Source organism: Megalobrama amblycephala, linkage group LG6 (genome assembly GCF_018812025.1).
Source record: "Megalobrama amblycephala isolate DHTTF-2021 linkage group LG6, ASM1881202v1, whole genome shotgun sequence".
NCBI lineage: Eukaryota > Metazoa > Chordata > Actinopteri > Cypriniformes > Xenocyprididae > Megalobrama > Megalobrama amblycephala.
Window position 1 is genome coordinate 13993384 of NC_063049.1, and position 18532 is coordinate 14011915.

Sequence of the window (18532 nt, forward strand, 5' to 3'; positions counted from 1 at the left end):
TATTGTACAATCATTTTGTACAACTGTCTTCTGGTGAACATTGTTGGACTGGACGTTTACCATGTGACATTTTATTTATGTATTCCTTCTGTGTTATGTTGTTTTACAGTTTTACACATTTATTCAGTAAATCAAAACGACGACTCCGGTGTCAAGACTGTTTATTGAGTGGATGTGTTTAGCTTGCTGGGTGCGAAGCCAGTACAGTAAAAAGGCAAGCTTCATACAAGAGCTGTTTATCTTGGAAGCTGGATTTCACCTGCTATTGTCATCTACGGCATAGAGGCTAACACGACAACTGCAGAGTATCCACACGGTAAAATCCATCAAGCTTATATTTCGGACCAGTCATGGAAGATGACAAAAGTCAGTCAGCTTCATCTCGACGTTCCGTGACTTCCAGCAAGTCCACGGTTAGTATGGCAGCGACTAAAGCAAGAGCAAAGGCGGAAGCTGCACAGGCAAGAGCCTCATTTGCAAAGAGGGAAATGGAAATTAAAATAGAGAAAGCTCGCCTTGAAGCAACATTAGACGTAATGGAAAAGGAGAGAGAGGCTGAAGCTGCAATGGCAGAAGCGGCAGTCATGGAAGCTGCAGTCGCAGATCTAGAGGTAAAAAGATCACAACATAGTTCAACTCTCCACCTTCCACAGCAAAGTCCTAGGCAACGTACTGAAGAGTATGTAAAACAACATAGTGAACCTAGTGATACTGTACCAGAGAATTCAAAGCCTGAATTACCCCAAAATATAGAGGATGATAGAGAGAAAAAGCCTTCTTCACCGGTGTATCATGTTCTGTCCTCTTGGAATGCCAGTCAATGCAGTTGCAGTGAGAAAAGGCAGCAGAGTAAACCTCCATTCCCCCACTCTCCACATAGCTTCTCACACCCTTCTAAGAGTCCAGCTGCGCCCATGCACCATCCTAGACGAGACACGAATCATCCTACTCATCACTCTAGTCATGATGTAGCCACGTATGACTTAGCTAAGTTTTTAACACGAAATCAGCTAGTGACATCTGGGCTTAACAAATTTGATGATCGTCCGGAAAACTATCTGGCCTGGAAATCATCATTTCTCAATGCCACCAAGAACCTTGATCTCACAGCAGGTGAGGAATTTGATTTATTGATTAGATGGCTGGGGAGAGATTCAGCAGATCATGCCCGTCGCATTAAGTCTGTGAATGTAAGGAACTTACCAGCTGGTCTTGAACTCATCTGGGAGAGGCTAGATATGACCTACGGATCTCCGGAAGCTATTGAAAAAGCTCTCTTCACAAAAATAGAGACTTTTCCAAAAATATCAGCTAAAGACCATGATAAACTCCGGGAATTAGGAGACTTGCTTTCAGAGATTGAAGCAGCTAAGAATGGCGGTGATCTACCTGGGCTCACTTATCTAGATACAGCAAGAGGAGTTAATCCTATTGTGCAAAAGTTGCCCTTTGGACTACAAGAAAAGTGGATGATGCAGGGTTCACACTACAAGTACACTTATGGAGTTTCTTTCCCACCATTCTCCTTCTTTGTGGAATTTGTATGTGCAGAAGCAAGAGCACGCAACGATCCTAGCTTCAATTTTTCTTTACTTTCCATAAACCCTGGTGGAAAGATCAGGTATAATGAAAGTCATGCTCAGAAACCTGTTTCAGTCCATAAAACGGATGTGATGTCCTCCTCTAACCTTTCTCATACCAAGAGTCTTCAGAGAGGAAACAACGAGGTTGAGAAGCAATGTCCTATACATCGTAAACCTCATCCTCTCAAGAAATGCAGAGGCTTCAGAGAAAAGCCATTAGAGGAACGAAAAAGGATCTTAAGGGAGCTATCTATTTGTTTCAGATGCTGCTCATCTAACAAACATGTGGCTAAGAATTGTGATGTGTCAATTAAATGTTCTGAATGTGAGAGTGACAAACACCTGGCTGCTCTCCATCCAGGCCCAGCGCCGTGGCGTTCTGATTCTACACCTCCTTCACTGCATGGCGGGGAGGAAGAGGAGTGCTGCGGTGGAGATGTGTCATCAAAGTGCACCAAGATTTGTGGCAAAGGTTTTAGTGAGAAGTCATGCTCTAAAATATGCCTTGTGAATGTTTATCCTGCTGGCAGCCCTGACCAAGGCAGGCGGATTTACACTATTATAGATGAGCAAAGCAATAGATCCTTGGCCAGATCAGAATTTTTTGACAGTTTCAATGTGCAAGGAACTTCTGCTCCGTACACATTAAAGACGTGTGCAGGAGTAGTCCAAGCAACTGGAAGAAGAGCTCAAGGGTTCATCATTGAGTCTGCAGATGGTGAGATCAATTTTCCACTTCCTACTCTCATCGAATGCAATAGTATGCCAGATAACCGAGATGAAATACCAACCGCAGTTGCTGCCCTGCATCACAGCCACCTAAAAGAGATAGCAGACAAGATACCGCCTATTGATCCAAATGCTGAAATACTGCTTCTGCTGGGAAGAGACATAATACGAGCACATAAAGTCCGCAAACAACTCAACGGTCCTCATGATGCTCCGTATGCGCAAAAATTGGACCTTGGTTGGGTCATTGTGGGAAATGTGTGTCTAGGAAAGTGCCACAAGCCCTCTCCGGTGAACTGCATGAGAACACACATCTTAGAGAATGGCAGACCAAGCTACTTCAGTCCATGCAATAATCACATTGTACTGAAGGAGACGTTTAATGAGAAAACCCAGTTCCACAAACCTAGCCTATCAAGCTGCAGACTTGGTCAGTCTTTGTTTCAGCAGACCAAAGATGACAATAAATTTGCACCTTCAGTTGAGGATCAGTTATTCCTGGACATTATGGATAAGGAATTCTTCAAGGACTCAAGTAACAGCTGGGTAGCACCATTGCCATTCCGTGAGCCAAGGAGACGCTTACCCAACAACAGGGAGTATGCAGCAAGACGTTTCATGTCTCTTCGTCGCAACCTTGACAAACGACCAAAGATGAGAGATGACTTCACAGAATTCATGCAGAGAATACTTGACAATAACCATGCAGAGCTAGCTCCTCCTTTACAAGATGGTCAGGAGAGCTGGTATCTTCCATCATTTGGTGTGTACCATCCAAAAAAACCAGACCAAATACGAGTTGTATTTGACTCTAGTGCACAGTTTGATGGAGTATCCCTCAATGATGTACTGCTTTCTGGCCCTGACCTTAACAATAGCCTGTTAGGAGTCCTCATAAGATTTCGAAAGGATCCTGTTGCCATCACAGCCGACATACAGCAGATGTTTCACTGCTTCTTGGTCCGGGAGGACTGTCGTGATGTTTTACGCTTTCTATGGCATCGTGATAATGATCTGTCTAAAGAGGTTGTGGACTACAGGATGCGAGTTCACGTATTTGGAAATAGCCCTTCACCGGCAGTGGCCATTTATGGAATTCGCCGAGCTGCCAGAGAAGAAGAGAAAGAATATGGCACTGATGTGAGGAAATTCATTGAACAAGACTTCTATGTAGATGATGCCTTAAAGTCATTTCCTACAGAGGAAGAGGCAATCAATGTGCTTAAAAGAGCACAAGAGGCACTAGCTGCTTCAAACCTCAGGCTTCATAAAATTGCTGCAAACAGAGCCAAAGTAATGGATGCCTTTCCAAATGAAGATTTGGCTAAGGACATCAAATGCCTTGACCTCTCCACGGATGACTTACCTGATCAGCGAAGCTTGGGGGTACAGTGGAACCTAATGTCGGATACGTTCACCTTCCAAGTGCCCGACACTGAAAAACCATACACACGTAGAGGAGTGTTGTCAACAGTGAATAGCTTGTTCGATCCCCTTGGATTCCTAGCTCCTATCACAATCCAGGGCCGTTTACTTTTAAGAGAACTCTCATCGCAGACACATGAGTGGGATACACCATTGCCTGAAAGCAGACATGAAGAGTGGGCACAGTGGTGTCATTCGCTGCAAGACCTAAGAAGTCTGAACATTCCACGCATGTATGTATCCATTCCTCTTTCTGAAGCCAAACACACTGAAATATGTGTCTTCTCGGATGCCTCCATGAAGGCCATCTCAGCTGTTGCATACTTGAAAGCTTCGGATCAGTATGGGAAAACAGAGGTTGGCTTTGTTCTTGGCAAGGCGAGGTTGGCTCCAAAGCCTGATCTTTCTGTTCCTAGGCTGGAACTATGTGCTGCAGTCCTGGCTGTCGAACTGACTGAACTCATCACAGAAGAGATTCATCTAAAGCTAGATAGAATAAGGTTCTACACAGATAGTAGAGTAGTGTTAGGCTACATCTATAACGAGTCAAGACGGTTCCATATATATGTGAACAACAGAGTGCAGCGCATCAGACAGTCTTCTCAGCCTGAACAGTGGAGGTACGTTTCTTCTGAACAAAATCCTGCCGATCATGGCTCTCGTTCTGTTTCATCTTCTAAGCTTGAGGCCACAACCTGGCTCACAGGACCTTCATTTTTGCACTATCCATCAGAGCAGCTCTTTGATCACCCAAACTCATATGATCTTATTGACCCAGAGGAAGATGTTGAAGTTCGCTCAGAGGTTAAAGTCTTGTCTACGCAGATTGAAGTGAATCATCTAGGTACCAAAAGATTTGAGCAATTCTCAGACTGGAGAACAGTCGTCAGAGCTGTGGCACGGCTGCATCACATTGCTCATTGTTTCACAGGACCAAGTAACGATAGTCAGTGCACAGGTTGGCATTGGTGCTCAAGGGGTTTATCTGTAAGTGATCTTCTGAAAGCAGAGGAAATCATCATCAAGAGTGTACAACAAGAAGTGTATACAGATGAGATGAAATGCATCACTTCTGCAAGTGAAATTCCGTCACATAGTCCACTTTTGAAGTTGAATCCAATCATCGACAGCAATGGTTTGCTGAGAGTTGGTGGACGCATCAGACAAGCAGAAATAGGAGATAAAGAAACAAATCCCCTCATCATTCCGGCTCACCATCACATCACAGTCCTACTGGTCAGACATTTTCATGAACGTGTGCAACATCAGGGCAGACATCTTACAGAGGGCACCATAAGATCCAATGGTTTTTGGATAACTGGGGCTAAACGATGCATTAGCAGTATTATTCGGAGGTGTGTTACTTGCCGTAAACTAAGAGGCAAGGTGGAGGAACAACAAATGGCTGACCTGCCAGCAGAAAGGCTGCAAATGGATCCACCCTTTTCCTTTGTCGGCTTAGATGTTTTTGGGCCATGGGAGGTGATCTCACGCCGCACAAGGGGTGGCCAAGCAAACAGCAAGAGGTGGGCAGTGTTGTTCACTTGCATGTGTACCAGAGGAGTTCACATAGAGGTGATTGAGTCGATGACTTCCTCAAGTCTTATTAACGCTCTCAGAAGATTCTTTTCTATTAGAGGTCCTGCCAAGCAGCTGCGCTCCGATTGTGGGACGAATTTCGTTGGTGCCTCTAGAGAGCTTAAAATGAGCGAGAACGAACAAACAGAGGTGAGAGAATACCTACTTGAGCAAAGATGTTCCTGGGTTTTTAACCCACCACACTCTTCTCATATGGGTGGCGCCTGGGAACGTATGATTGGTCTAACAAGGCGAATCTTGGATTCAATGCTCTTGAAAAACAAGTACTCACAGCTTACACATGAAGTCTTAGTGACATTCATGTCTGAGGTCACAGCCATCGTTAATGCACGGCCTCTAGTCCCAGTCTCCACAGATTCTGAATTCCCCTTCATCCTAACACCATCTATGCTTTTGACACAAAAGGCTGGTAATCCTCCAACTCCACAAGAAGATTTCAGTAAGAAAGACATGCTCCTATGTCAATGGAAACAGGTTCAAACATTAGCAGAAACATTCTGGAATAGGTGGCGGAAGGAGTATCTTGGAACACTTCAGAACCGTCACAAGTGGTTTCACAAACATCCAAACATCAAAGAAGGCGACATTGTACTGCTCAAAGACAAACAAGTCAAAAGAAACGAGTGGCCGATGGGGATAATTGTGAAGGCTGTTCCCAGTACAGACGGTATTGTGAGAAAAGTGGAGGTGAAAACTGTTCAGCATGGGACAACAAAAATCTATCACAGACCTATATCTGAGTTAGTATACCTTGTGTCTTCAGATCAGGCTGTTTAATCCAATAATTGCTAGTGTATATGGTATCTTTGTGATACCAGACGGGGAGTGTTCTGGCTTTGCCTGTTTTGGTGTTTTTGCTCCCTCTACTGGTAGTTTTATATTCTGCAGATTGAATATGTTTTATTCAGTTTCTGGGGTTCAAAAAGAACAACGTGCAAAGCACATGGTAGCGCACTTTAATTTGCTGTGTCAGTCCATCGGATTAACAACTCTTAACGAGGCACTGCCTGTAAGTAGAGTTTGATTATTTTTGATTGTTAATATATTATGATTGCGAGGAAGTACATGTAGATGTTTTCATGTTATAGCATTGGGAAATTTATATTGTACAATCATTTTGTACAACTGTCTTCTGGTGAACATTGTTGGACTGGACGTTTACCATGTGACATTTTATTTATGTATTCCTTCTGTGTTATGTTGTTTTACAGTTTTACACATTTATTCAGTAAATCAAAACGACGACTCCGGTGTCAAGACTGTTTATTGAGTGGATGTGTTTAGCTTGCTGGGTGCGAAGCCAGTACATTATGGTTGTCATTATTGAACTAATTTTAACAAATTAGACCTTAATGTAAAGTGTTACCAATAAAGCTGTATCTGGGCTATATAGTTAGGTCAGTATAGCTCACTCAGCTCACTGCTGCTGGATTGCTAGGGATTTTACTGTGCGAATCAAACAGGATATCAGTGTTTGGGAATGTCATGTCTGCAGAATGTCTGGAATTATGAGTGGTGCTCCAAACATTCAGTAAGCCTGTAAGGCCTCACTGACATGTGTTACACTGTATTATGCTCATTGTGCTTATCTTTGCTGTTTTTTTCCCTGCCTGCCTGCCAAGTGTGTGATCCGGTGCTGGGTGATAATGGCGCATTGGTGAGCATATCAAAAAATTCCCCTATAATATTTGCATTATACTTTACTAGTAAAAAATGTAACCCTTTAATTAGCAGAACATCTGTGTCTTTGTGAATCACTTCAGATGTGGTTCAAGTTTCCAAAGAGCTGATAATTTTTTGTTTCATTTCTAGTATGTTCCCAAGAACCTGCTTCCCATCTACAGGGACAAAGTAGTTCCGGCTGCTGACATAATCACTCCCAATCAGTTTGAAGCAGAGTGAGTGTCCTGTTATGCTGATTTCTTGTTTGTTTGTTTGTGTATAGAAATCAACGGCCCTGTTTACTCCTAGATGCTGTGGTCTAATCAAATGGTATCAGTATGCGTCAAATATGTCTCCTGTGACCATTTGTGATTGGCACTCCCAAAACAAATGTTCATACCATATGTAAATAGGGACCCCAAAGAGATGAAAACTGTGGTTGTGTCAGAGATTTGTACACGTGATCAGGACATAAAGGAGTTGATGGGTCAAGGGATTCTGCCTAGGCCATGTCCTGATCCAACTCACCGATCCATATTTGTTCATCTGTTTCTGCTATTCTATAAATTAAGGCAAAAAGCCCCACTGTTGCAGTTGGTTTTATTTTCATACTTTTTGCCTGTGGTTCACCCACCAGTCATGGGTGTGTCATAACACATGTACAAATATTTTATTTCATTTTTTCCCCTCACAGGCTCCTCACTGGTAGAAGCATAAGTACAGAAAAAGATGCAGTTGAAGTAAGTTTCTATCAGCTGTTCTCTTTATGCAGCAGTTATTTCTGCTCCTCTTATCTGATTGGCCATGTGACTTGCACTGGATCCTTTCATAGTTGTATCTGCTGTCGCCACTCACAGCTGTCGCTGTAGTATACAGTAATGACATTGCCTAAAGTGATATTGAATATTCAAATCTCCCCTGTGCCTCGTATAGCATTTATGGCATAATATTGAGTACCAAAAAAAAAAAAAAAATCAAGGTTTTGATGAGGCATTTACAATTAAAGTGAATGTGGACAATTTTTGGAGAATTAAAAACAAAAATGTCATGAAATCAGTTAATTCTTCTGTTAAATCTTGTTCTTTTGAACTGTAAACACAATATTTTAGTGAAATTTTGCAGGCAAAGAAGTCTTTTTTTTTTTTTAAACTTTTATAGAGTGCAACAGTCAGGTTCCGTAAACTTAAATTATATTGTTATTATATTGTTATATAATCAACATTCATAAATGAAGTAGTTTTATATTTCTCCATCATTTTTAATTTGATTCTGTTCGCAGTGCTTCATGGGATTGTAGTTCTTTGCTGTTAATAAAACCGTTAAGAAACATAGTCTTGTACCTTTGTCTTTTTGTCCCATTTTCAAATGTTTTGCTTCAAATCAAAGTTTGTAGTGTTGCAATTCACCTCTTAACTGACATGGCTTATAACTCTTTAACAAAGACCTTTTTAAAATTCCTATAGGAAAAATGAATGAAAAAACAACAACTTCCGTAACAAGTGCTGCTGAAAAAAAGGTGCAGGCACTGTTACACTCTATTGTCAAAACAATAGTGTAGCAGTGCTTAACTCACATAGATGTATAACTCAAACAGAAGTCACTTTCAAAACAAGCAGCATGGAAAATTCATGTGGACCAACTTGAAAATTAGTGAAATTTCCAATGAGAACTTTATTGCCTTCACGCGAAACAGCAGATCGCACAGATTCCTATTCTACTGAAATGGAAATTGAGATAGTTGTTTTGTATTTCAGGTGATGAACCTGCTGCATTCGATGGGTCCAGACACAGTGGTCATCACCAGCTCTGACCTGCCCTCTCCTCTGGGGGATCAGTATCTGGTCGCCCTGGGAAGCCAGAAAAGAGGTGATTTTGTCATTTTAATTTCCACCATACATTATAAAACCCAATGTGGTGAAACTCTTGAAGCTCTTGCGATGCTTGCCTCATACATTTCATCATGAGTAATTGTCTGGGTGGAGTAAGAGATATTGCAGACTTCAGTTGCCTTCATTTGCATATCTTGTTCATAGGTCACACCTGGCGGCTTCTCTCTGTTTACACAACAGATAGTGGTATGGTTGGTTGAACGATTTTTGAAGCTGGAGAAGGATTATAAACCCACACCTGTGATCACACTTACTATAATAAAAAAATAATGTTAATGTTGTTATGTTGCTTAGAAACCATACACAAGGGGCTTTCACTGGAGGAACCTTTTCATAGTTCCTAAAACTATTGGCTGAAGTACCTGGATTTTGCCGTGTTCGCACTGCAGGATCTAGGAATGATTTTAGTTCTAGGAACTGTTTTTGGTGGGACTAAATTAGCTCCTACTTCAGAGTAGGGTCTAAACCAGCACTATAGAGGGTATTCGTCGACGTCACTTTCCCGCCGAAAACGCGCTCCCTCAGCTGGACTGAGTGGCAAAAAAAACCTGCTGCGTGACTGGATTTAGTAGAGGAAACTGCGAAAACGCGAGTAAAACTATCAAATTACACTAATGGTTGGAATTGAATGTGTTCCTTACAACTTGTCAAATAAAACTAATCCATGGATATCGACATGCACCCAGGAGTCGTGTTTCATGACATTTATATGTGCCTGATTTCGACGGTGGGGAAATACATAAAGCAAATCTGCATGTGAATATTTTATATAACTACAATATAGGTAACTTAGGTTTAAATCCACGTAATCACTTATATCAATGTTACATCGTCATATTGTCCAGCCCTAAAACATATATAGTTTTATAGTATAGTTTTTGTCAGTGTTGTTTATTTAAAAACACACAATTATGCAGAATATAAGATCGAAAATATTTAATTGATGAGTTGTCAACATAATATATAACAATACAATATATACGGTATGATTTTACCTCAAAATCCAACATTTTGACACAAAATGATAACTGCAAATCCATGTTTCTCTGCCTGGAGTTCAGATGTTTCTGTGAATTGCAGTGATCCATTTGCTTTTTCTGTTGCTTTCTGATTTTTTTTTTTTAAATATATGCCTCAGGGTTTGTGTCAAAGCTATTTGTACAGTCAATCACAAAGCTCTTTCCCGTTGTGGATGTGTTTTGTGTGTTTTTCGCGACATTCACGCTGAAAACCAATGCTGCCGCTCAGTCTTTTGCCTCTCAGTGGACGTGACCGCAGCCGTAACGGTCGACGGTGACGTCATTTGCATACCCTCTATAGGAACTATCAGTGACGTTGTTAATGTTGATTGGTCACAGCTGTTAGGAAACAGGACCCAGAGGCGAGAGAGTGCGATAATCTCAGTTTAACCCTTAAATGCATGACTGTTTCGCCAATCATTCTTACATATTCGGGTCTTTATCGACCCGGATCTATATCTAACACGGAAGGATCTCTACCTGTCGTGATAATATAAAACTCCTCTGATATTAGAGTAACAATTACAGAAGAGTAAATTAAATCATATTTTGTTACCTTTTGGACCTTGAAAGGGATCAGTTTGAGCAGATGTTTTATGCCATCATCACTGTCCTCGTCAGAGCTCATTTCCCAGTAAATTCAGCAAATAATGGGCTAGTTTTATGTTTGAGGTCGCGAATATGAGCCCATTCGCGATCTCAAACATATTCTCAAAACTATATAATTTTCAACATCTTCAAAATCAATATTTTGATCGCTAACAGCTGCACCAGATTAGTTACAGTTACAGTCATATTTGATTGCGTTCAGTACTTGCTCTGCAGTAAATCGCTGAGCCATTTCATGTTTCTCTTATTATTTCGTTTTCTGTCTGAATTAATCGTCACTTCATTGTTGTGTATCAGACATTGCCACCTTATGGAATAAAGGTGAATTACACTTATTCAGTCATCTAAAATTCAATTATTGTTGTGCAGAAAAAATATACGTACACTCATACACACCTCGGGTCGTTAGCGACCCTATACAATTTTTACAAAAAATGAATTAAAAAATGCTTCATGGGATTGTAGTTCTTGCCCTCATTAAAGGCATTAAGTGAGTACACAGTCTTGTGAATTTGTCTTTTTTTAAAAACAGAATTTGTAATGTTGCGGCTCACCTTGTACTGTAGCTGGTTGGTTTGGTTCATGGTTGATAATGCCCTAATGAAGACTTTTAAAAAAAATTTATTGAGAAAAATACTTCTGAAACCAATGTCACTGAAAAAGTGGACTGGCTGGCACTGTTGCACTCTATAAGAAATGCAAAATGGGCCGACTTAATGTGGGGATGGGGAACCATCAAAAAATGTGTAAATATACAAATACTTTATAATTAGTGGTATCAGCACATTTAGTATGTGTTCATTCAAGAGTTATTTCAACGGCATCATTCTTAACTAGTGGTTTCTGTTAAAGGGATTCATCCCAGTTGTGAATAAAATTATATACTCCTGTTATTTCTCAGTGAGAGCAGACAGTACCATGGTGACCCAACAGATCCGTATGGACATCCCCAGGGTAGATGCTGTGTTTGTGGGAACAGGAGACCTGTTTGCTGCGATGCTGCTGGCGTGGACACACCACCACCCAAATGATCTCAAGGTAAACAACATGATATCACACTAATTATAGTTGAATTCTCAAGACTAAATATAAAGCAATTTGCTTCAGCAAATTATATAGGCAGCTGCTGCTTTGTATTGTTATATCAGCATTATAGTAAAATGGAACACTACAAGAGTTTTCTTACCTGTATGTGACACCGTTTTGCTTTGACGATTGGGCAAAAGATGCTCCCTGTTTCCTCTTCTTCCTAATTACGTGATAGAATGGCAGTTTCTTTTGTTTTTTTCCCCTCTGTTTGTCCTAAAATACTGTGTTCATAGTCATTGAAATGTTGACTGCAAACATTTTTCAGATTTTCAGCTGCGTTCCCTCCATATTTATGATCCTTTGCAGCCTTTGGCCACTGTTTACAATGCGCTGGATCCTTCACTGGAAACCAAAAATAACTTGCTCCCGCTAAATGTTTACTTTGAATTTATGCACTTGGGAACAATACAACTCAACAACTCATATGACTAAAAGTTTGCTTAGAAGTATTTTCTACTCAAGAAAAGTGGTATTTGACTCTGGTCAAGCCTATTCATTAGGAGCAGACTGGGAGTGGCTTTGGATGGCAACATGCCCAGTACATTATGGATGTTTAAGTTTTCCAACCTACTCAGCAAAAGGAAAGACAGCAGTCCTTTTCTCTTTTTAAAGCATAGATTTTCAATAACAGATTAGCCTTTCTACCGCATCCAACTTGGCAGCCATGTTTTATTTGAAAGCCCAGCAGTGAATTATACCTTTTAAGCAATCCATAAAAATACATTGCTTACTGTAAGTGTGCAAATACTCCAGGGCCACTCTACAAATGTCCTAAATGAGAGCTACTTTTCAAAAAAAGTTTTCAAACTGCTGGTTGTTGAATTATAACCCAGAGCGTTTGATGTGTTTTTGACAGACGGCCTGTGAAAAGACTGTTTCCGTCATGCACCATGTCATTAAAAGGACTATTACTTATGCAAAAGGTAAGACTGTATACCAGACCAGATAATGCCAGACCAGATAATGGTAGCTGACCTTTTGTCATATTATAAGTTTGATATTCATACACTGTGATGGTCATGTAACTCAACCCTTAACTTTGTTCATTTCTCAGAGGTGGCCGGTCCTGATCGAAAGCCCAGTCCTGCTCAGCTTGAGTTGCGGATGGTCCAGAGTAAAGCAGACATCGAGGATCCTGCCATAGTTTTGAATGCTGTTGTATTGTAGTGCTTTACTCCTACATTCTGTACTAGACAATATGAATGTCATATTCAGCAGCTAGAGTTTACAGTCACACTGTGAATGCCGGAATGCTCATATTTTATGCTGTAGTGTTATAAATTCTTTTATAACAATAATGTACTTAGAATTGAAACTGTGACTTCTGGTACTTTATAGTGCATTAATGCAGGTACTGTGTCCAAAAACTAACATGTGACCTTATTATCTTCACATTCCAGCCATAATGTGCACGTGACTATCCATCCATTACTAGTATTTTACAATGATTTGATTATGCATGTGTCCATCTGAATTAAGCATTTATAATGATCTTTTACATTAAGAAAATGTATTTAACATATCAGTGTTGTCTAACATTTGATTTGATTCAGTCTATGTTATACTTAAATATATTATTTGATCCGTTAGTTCTATTATTTCATCAGAATGACTGTACAAGCCCAGTCAGGCCAAGTTTGAGAAAATTGTCTATTAAAAATGTCTATTAAATAATAAAAAGGAATTGTCTGTACTGAGAAAGTGCCTTGAAATGCTGCTGTATTAGATATTAAACTAAAGATGTATTTATCTTTGTAATAGTTAGCAATAATTGCTTAGACAACTAACATTTTAACTATATTGTAATAAAATCATTCTAATTTTTATTTATCCTTTGTATGCAGGAATTTCATTTTAAGTGTATTTCAGTGATTACGGTGAAATAGGAGACATTTTACTCTAGGGATTTATTCCCCTGGTTTCACAGACAAGGTTTAAGCTTTTAGTCTTAGACTAAAATGCATGACTGAGCATGACTTGCATGACTTGATGATTTTATTTTATTTTTTTCTAAAATTGCTATATATATATATATATATATATATATATATATATATATATATATATATGGGGACATTACCAGACCAACAGCCAGGAGACACTGCTTGCAGTCATTAAGTGAGGAATAATTGATGCCAGACCGTTGAATTATTAGAAAATAATGTTGCACACCCGAGGTGGTAATGCAGCCACGATGTTAGGCGGTCGGAACCTTGGGTGTCCATTTTTTTGTAATAATTCAATGGTCTTAAGTCAATTATTCTGCCTATATTACGGTTAACACACCTCAATACACTGTTCCGATGTATTTCAAGACATTTGTTAAGTTTTTGTCCTTAAAACACTCTTGTGTGTGGGACTAATTTCTTACGCATCTCATCCCAGGCCTCCGTTGCTAACTACAAAACGTCATTTCAGAACTAGTAACGGAGGCTTGAGCCTTTGATAGCAGATTATTAACACACACACAGAGATAGAGAATCTTGTGGTGCTGACAGCATTCTGGGTGAAATGCTGAAACACAGCACACCTGTGCTCAAATTATTCAACATTGTACTTAGTTCAGGCTGTTTTCCTGACATCTGGAGCCCAGGACCCAATTCATAAGAGTGGGAATAAATTGGACCCTAATAATTTCAGAGGCATTTGTGTGAGCAGTAATCTGGGGAAAGTTATTTAGCAGTATTTTAAACAAAAGAATTGTAAACTTCCTTAAGTCCGAGTCAGATTGGCTTCCTTCCAAATCACAGAACAACTGACCACATTTACACCCTACACACCCTAATCAATAAACACGTAAAACAGACCAAAAACGGAAAAATATTTGTATACTTTGTTGATTTCAAAAAAGCATTTGATTCTATTTGGCACAACAGATTATATTGGCTTAAGACATTATTAAATCAATGTATTCGAACAACAAATGCGTAATACGAATTGGCAACAAACATACAGAATTCTTCAGTCAGAAGACAGGAGTACGGCAGGGCTGTAGCCTTAGTCCAACACTGTTCAACATTTACATTAATGAACTAGCGGTGCAGCTGGAACGGTCTACAGCTCCCAGACTCACTCTACAAGACAAGAACATCAAGCTCTTGCTGTATGCAGATGATCTGGTGCTGCTGTCACCCACTGCACAGGGACTACAGCAGCACCTGGACCTGCTGGACGACTACTGCCAGAACTGGGCCCTGGCAGTAAACCTCAAGAAGACCATGGTTATGGTCTTCCAGAAAAAGCCCAGATGTCAGGAACACAGATACCAGTTCAGTCTAGGCAGCACCGCCCTAGAACACACGATGCAGTACACTTACCTCGGTCTGATCATCACTGCATCGGGGAGTTTCAGTATGGCAGTGAATGCTCTCAAAGATAAAGCTCGAAGAGCTCTATACGCCATCAAGAAAAGATTCAAAACATTGACTTACCAATTCCAATCGTGTAAAATCTTTGATAGTGTAATTCAGCCCATTGCGCTGTATGGAAGTGAGGTTTGGGTCCACTCAGTGATCAGAGCTGCACTGGATGGGACAAACACCCAACAGAAGCCCTACACACAGAATTCTGCTAAATGATCCTAAAATTACACAGAAGAACACCCAATAATGCATGTAGGGCAGAATTAGGCTGATTCCCATTGATTATTAATATGCAAAAAAGATCCCTCAAATTCTGGATGCATCTAAAATCAAGTCCCACAGAATCGCTACATTTTAAAGCATTACAAACCCAAGAACTAAACCCCGAAAAGAGTCCCCTCAGTCAGCTGGTTCTGAGACTTACTAACCTGACTAACTCTACTAACACTAACCAGTCTCAGACCAGCACTGCTTCTCATCCAAACATCAAGATAAACCAAATTTTCAAACAATCTAAAAATACATATCTGGAACATTGGGATCAGGAAACTAAAGCACAAAGTAAATTACAATTCTGTCGAACTCAAATTATGAAATCAATTTATGAATTAGAAGAATATCTCCAAAGTGTCAAAGACACAAAGCAGAGACGGATCCTGACCAAGTACAGGCTCAGTGAGCACAGTCTAGCCATCGAGACCGGCAGACACAGAAAGAGCTGGTTACCCAGAGAGCAAAGGGTGTGTGTTCACTGCAGGACAGGAGAGATCGAGATAGAGATGCACTTCCTCCTTCACTGTCAAAAATACATATCAATTAGAGATCTCTACTTCACCAAATTGAGTAACGTAATAAAGAACTTTACTGCCATGAGTGAAGTAGAACAAATAAAGTTAATATTAGGAGAGGGACCGACAGCAGCACTGGCTGTGAGATACATGTGGACGTGCCACAGCCTGAGAGACAGCAGGTGAATGTGTGTAATGTGTGTGTGTCTGACCTCAGTGTGTTTCCCTACCGTCCACCACAGTGACTCTCAGTACGTGTGTGTGTATATATTTGTTTAACCACTGTGGTGTCAAATGTTCAGACATGTTCCAATTTGTTACACTGTTAATTCAAGTTTAAGTTATGTTATAATATTTGATAGCGTTATAATATTTGATATTATTTTCTTCTATTATAGAGATGTTTTTTATTATTGTTTTATGTATGCTTTGGCAATATTGTATGATTTACAGTCATGCCAATAAAGCAATTTTGAATTTGAAGTGAATTGAGAGAATAAGCATATGTGAATTAGCCTAGTCTGCGTCTTATGGCAGCAGTGTCTCTACTAATAGCGAAACTGAGTTTATCTACCTCAAGAACCACAGTTATTACCTCGCTGCCTTGGTGAGAAATATCAGATAGCTTTTAAATTGCTAAATTATTTTACTGATTAATTTGTATCAGCGCAGCACTGACAACACCTTTCTGTGTGAATGTGTGTCCTGTCCGTGCTGTGTGTGTGAGTTTGAGTGAGATAGAGCGGGAGAGAGTTGCTTTCAGGACACAATAAAATGTATTTTGTGTTAAAAACCATGACAATAATTTGTCGTTTTTATCCTGTTGTTTAATATATTTACTTGCTTGGCTGGTGTTGTTGTGGGTTTTGTTTCTTTTATGGTTGTAAGCTTTAGGACCTACTGAAAAAACTGAAATCATTTGGCGAAGTGATATGGAACTGTAATGCGGTCAAGACCTGCCTAGAACTACTTTAGCTGTGCATTTCTCTGAAAATAATTGCACACCTTAGAACGTTCGTCAGCCAGATTCGAGCATTCAGCAGCCCTATAGTTTAACGTCAGAAAACAGAAACACCATCTCTGACCCTCCTCACGGACGTCCCTCTCCAGAACTAACTTCAAACAGACAGAATGAACCATTTCTATGCCAGGGGTCAAACCAGTTAACATTACAAAGAGAAATGAAATTCACATAAATGTACATAAATAAACTTAACAATTGACAATAAAATTCAAAATGACCTTTAACATCAATATTATCAAAAATACCAGAAATAATAAGCTATACATTTCCACATACAACATTCAAAATATACACACGCAATAGGTGTGTTCGACTTGAAGCGGGACTGCGCAGACCGATCGGTGTTAGGTGAACGTGGTTTCACCAAGTACAACATGTTCCTGGATCAACATCTTTGTTGATCCTGGAGCAACATTCCAGTCAACCAATCAGATTTGAGGGACAAGTTTACAGTTTATGTCAAGTTTAGGCTTACAACCAGGGTTAGGTGTGTCTACATCAGTGTCATTCACCTATCATTCCCCTCAGATTTTAGTGAAAACTTATGGGTAGGATTAGAGGTAAGGGATAGGGTTTGGACTACATTTTGTGTAGGAATGTTGTTCCAGGAACAAAAAAAATATGTTGATCCAGGAACACGTCTTGTCTTACATATCTTACTTGGAAAAATCATGATGACCAATTGGTGTTTGACATCATAGTACTGTGAGAGCAGACAGCTTCATATATGCTTTCAAATCACTCTCTTGGTACTTTGATGTCATAAACCAATCGGTCTGCGCAGCACCGTTACAAATTTATCACACCTAGTAAAATAAAGACCTCCCCTGCTCACACTGGCTAGTTAGAAGATGCCTACACTACCCATAATCCTTCAGGATAGGATAAAATAGGGAACAGGAAGGCTGCACATCCTCTTAAACCCCCACCCCTGGAACCATGCTAAAGCCATGAACCCAGAGACAAAGGTGAGAAAATGAAATAGATATCTGTAAAAAAAATAAAAGAAAGAAAATTCTTGGTGTCTTGTTAATTCCGCCTTATGTGCACCTTATACTGCAAAAATAAAGTAACCAAAGTCATCTTCAAACAAACAATGGGAAACATAAGAGTGAGTAAATGTCTTTGGTTGAATTCCAGCCTTAAATTGGTTTTATTTAAATGTTTATATTACAAAGAGTTTACTAGCAACAAACCGGGTTGCTGAGTCAAGCTTTAATTGTTGTCAAACAGACTAAGAGGTTTAACATTACTGATACACAGCTGAAATCTAACGACATCAAAATGACCTTCAGTTATAGGTTAAAATGTAAACTTACATTTATTAAAGTATTGCTAATTTGCTTGGCTTTGAAGTACTTCATCAGTACCTAGAAAAATGGACAGAACAAAGGGAAGGACTCTAAACTTCTCTTCAAATAACCAAATTATACTTCAACCAGAAGTTAAAAAGTATTTGGTAAAGGAAATGAACAAACAGAACAGGTGGTCATTTCTTAAAAAAAAAAAAAAGTAAAATGGACTTGTCAGCTGAGTAGTCATAAGATAAATTTTCAGCAACAGATACTGTGCATTTAAGCATTTGGTAAATCAAAAGACACATTAAAGATAAATTCAGTTTAAGGCAATAGTTTTTATAACAATGTATTTTTTAAAGACTTGAGATCTTGCTTCATGAATAAGGCGCAGGCTTTTGTTTTATTGCTGTTTAGTTGCTGCCATAGACCTTGATGTTTTAAGGACACATTCTTTCT

General features: G+C 39.7%; 1 protein-coding gene across 3 annotated transcripts in view; it reads left to right on the forward strand.

The window, feature by feature from the left end:
• Positions 1-13305, forward strand: part of pdxka (pyridoxal (pyridoxine, vitamin B6) kinase a) — a 22415-nt gene extending 9110 nt beyond the window's left edge. For 2 of the 3 annotated variants that reach the window (XM_048193040.1, XM_048193039.1), the window contains 7 exons: positions 6959-6993; positions 7149-7234; positions 7693-7738; positions 8753-8864; positions 11417-11553; positions 12461-12527; positions 12659-13305. In XM_048193040.1, the coding sequence (XP_048048997.1) occupies positions 6959-6993; positions 7149-7234; positions 7693-7738; positions 8753-8864; positions 11417-11553; positions 12461-12527; positions 12659-12771 (596 nt within the window). In that variant the 3' untranslated portion in view covers positions 12772-13305. Of the gene's footprint in view, positions 1-109; positions 6346-6958; positions 6994-7148; positions 7235-7692; positions 7739-8752; positions 8865-11416; positions 11554-12460; positions 12528-12658 lie in introns of those variants that run through there. The other variant, XR_007185215.1, reaches the window with a different exon arrangement.
• Positions 13306-18532: the final 5227 nt, after the last annotated feature.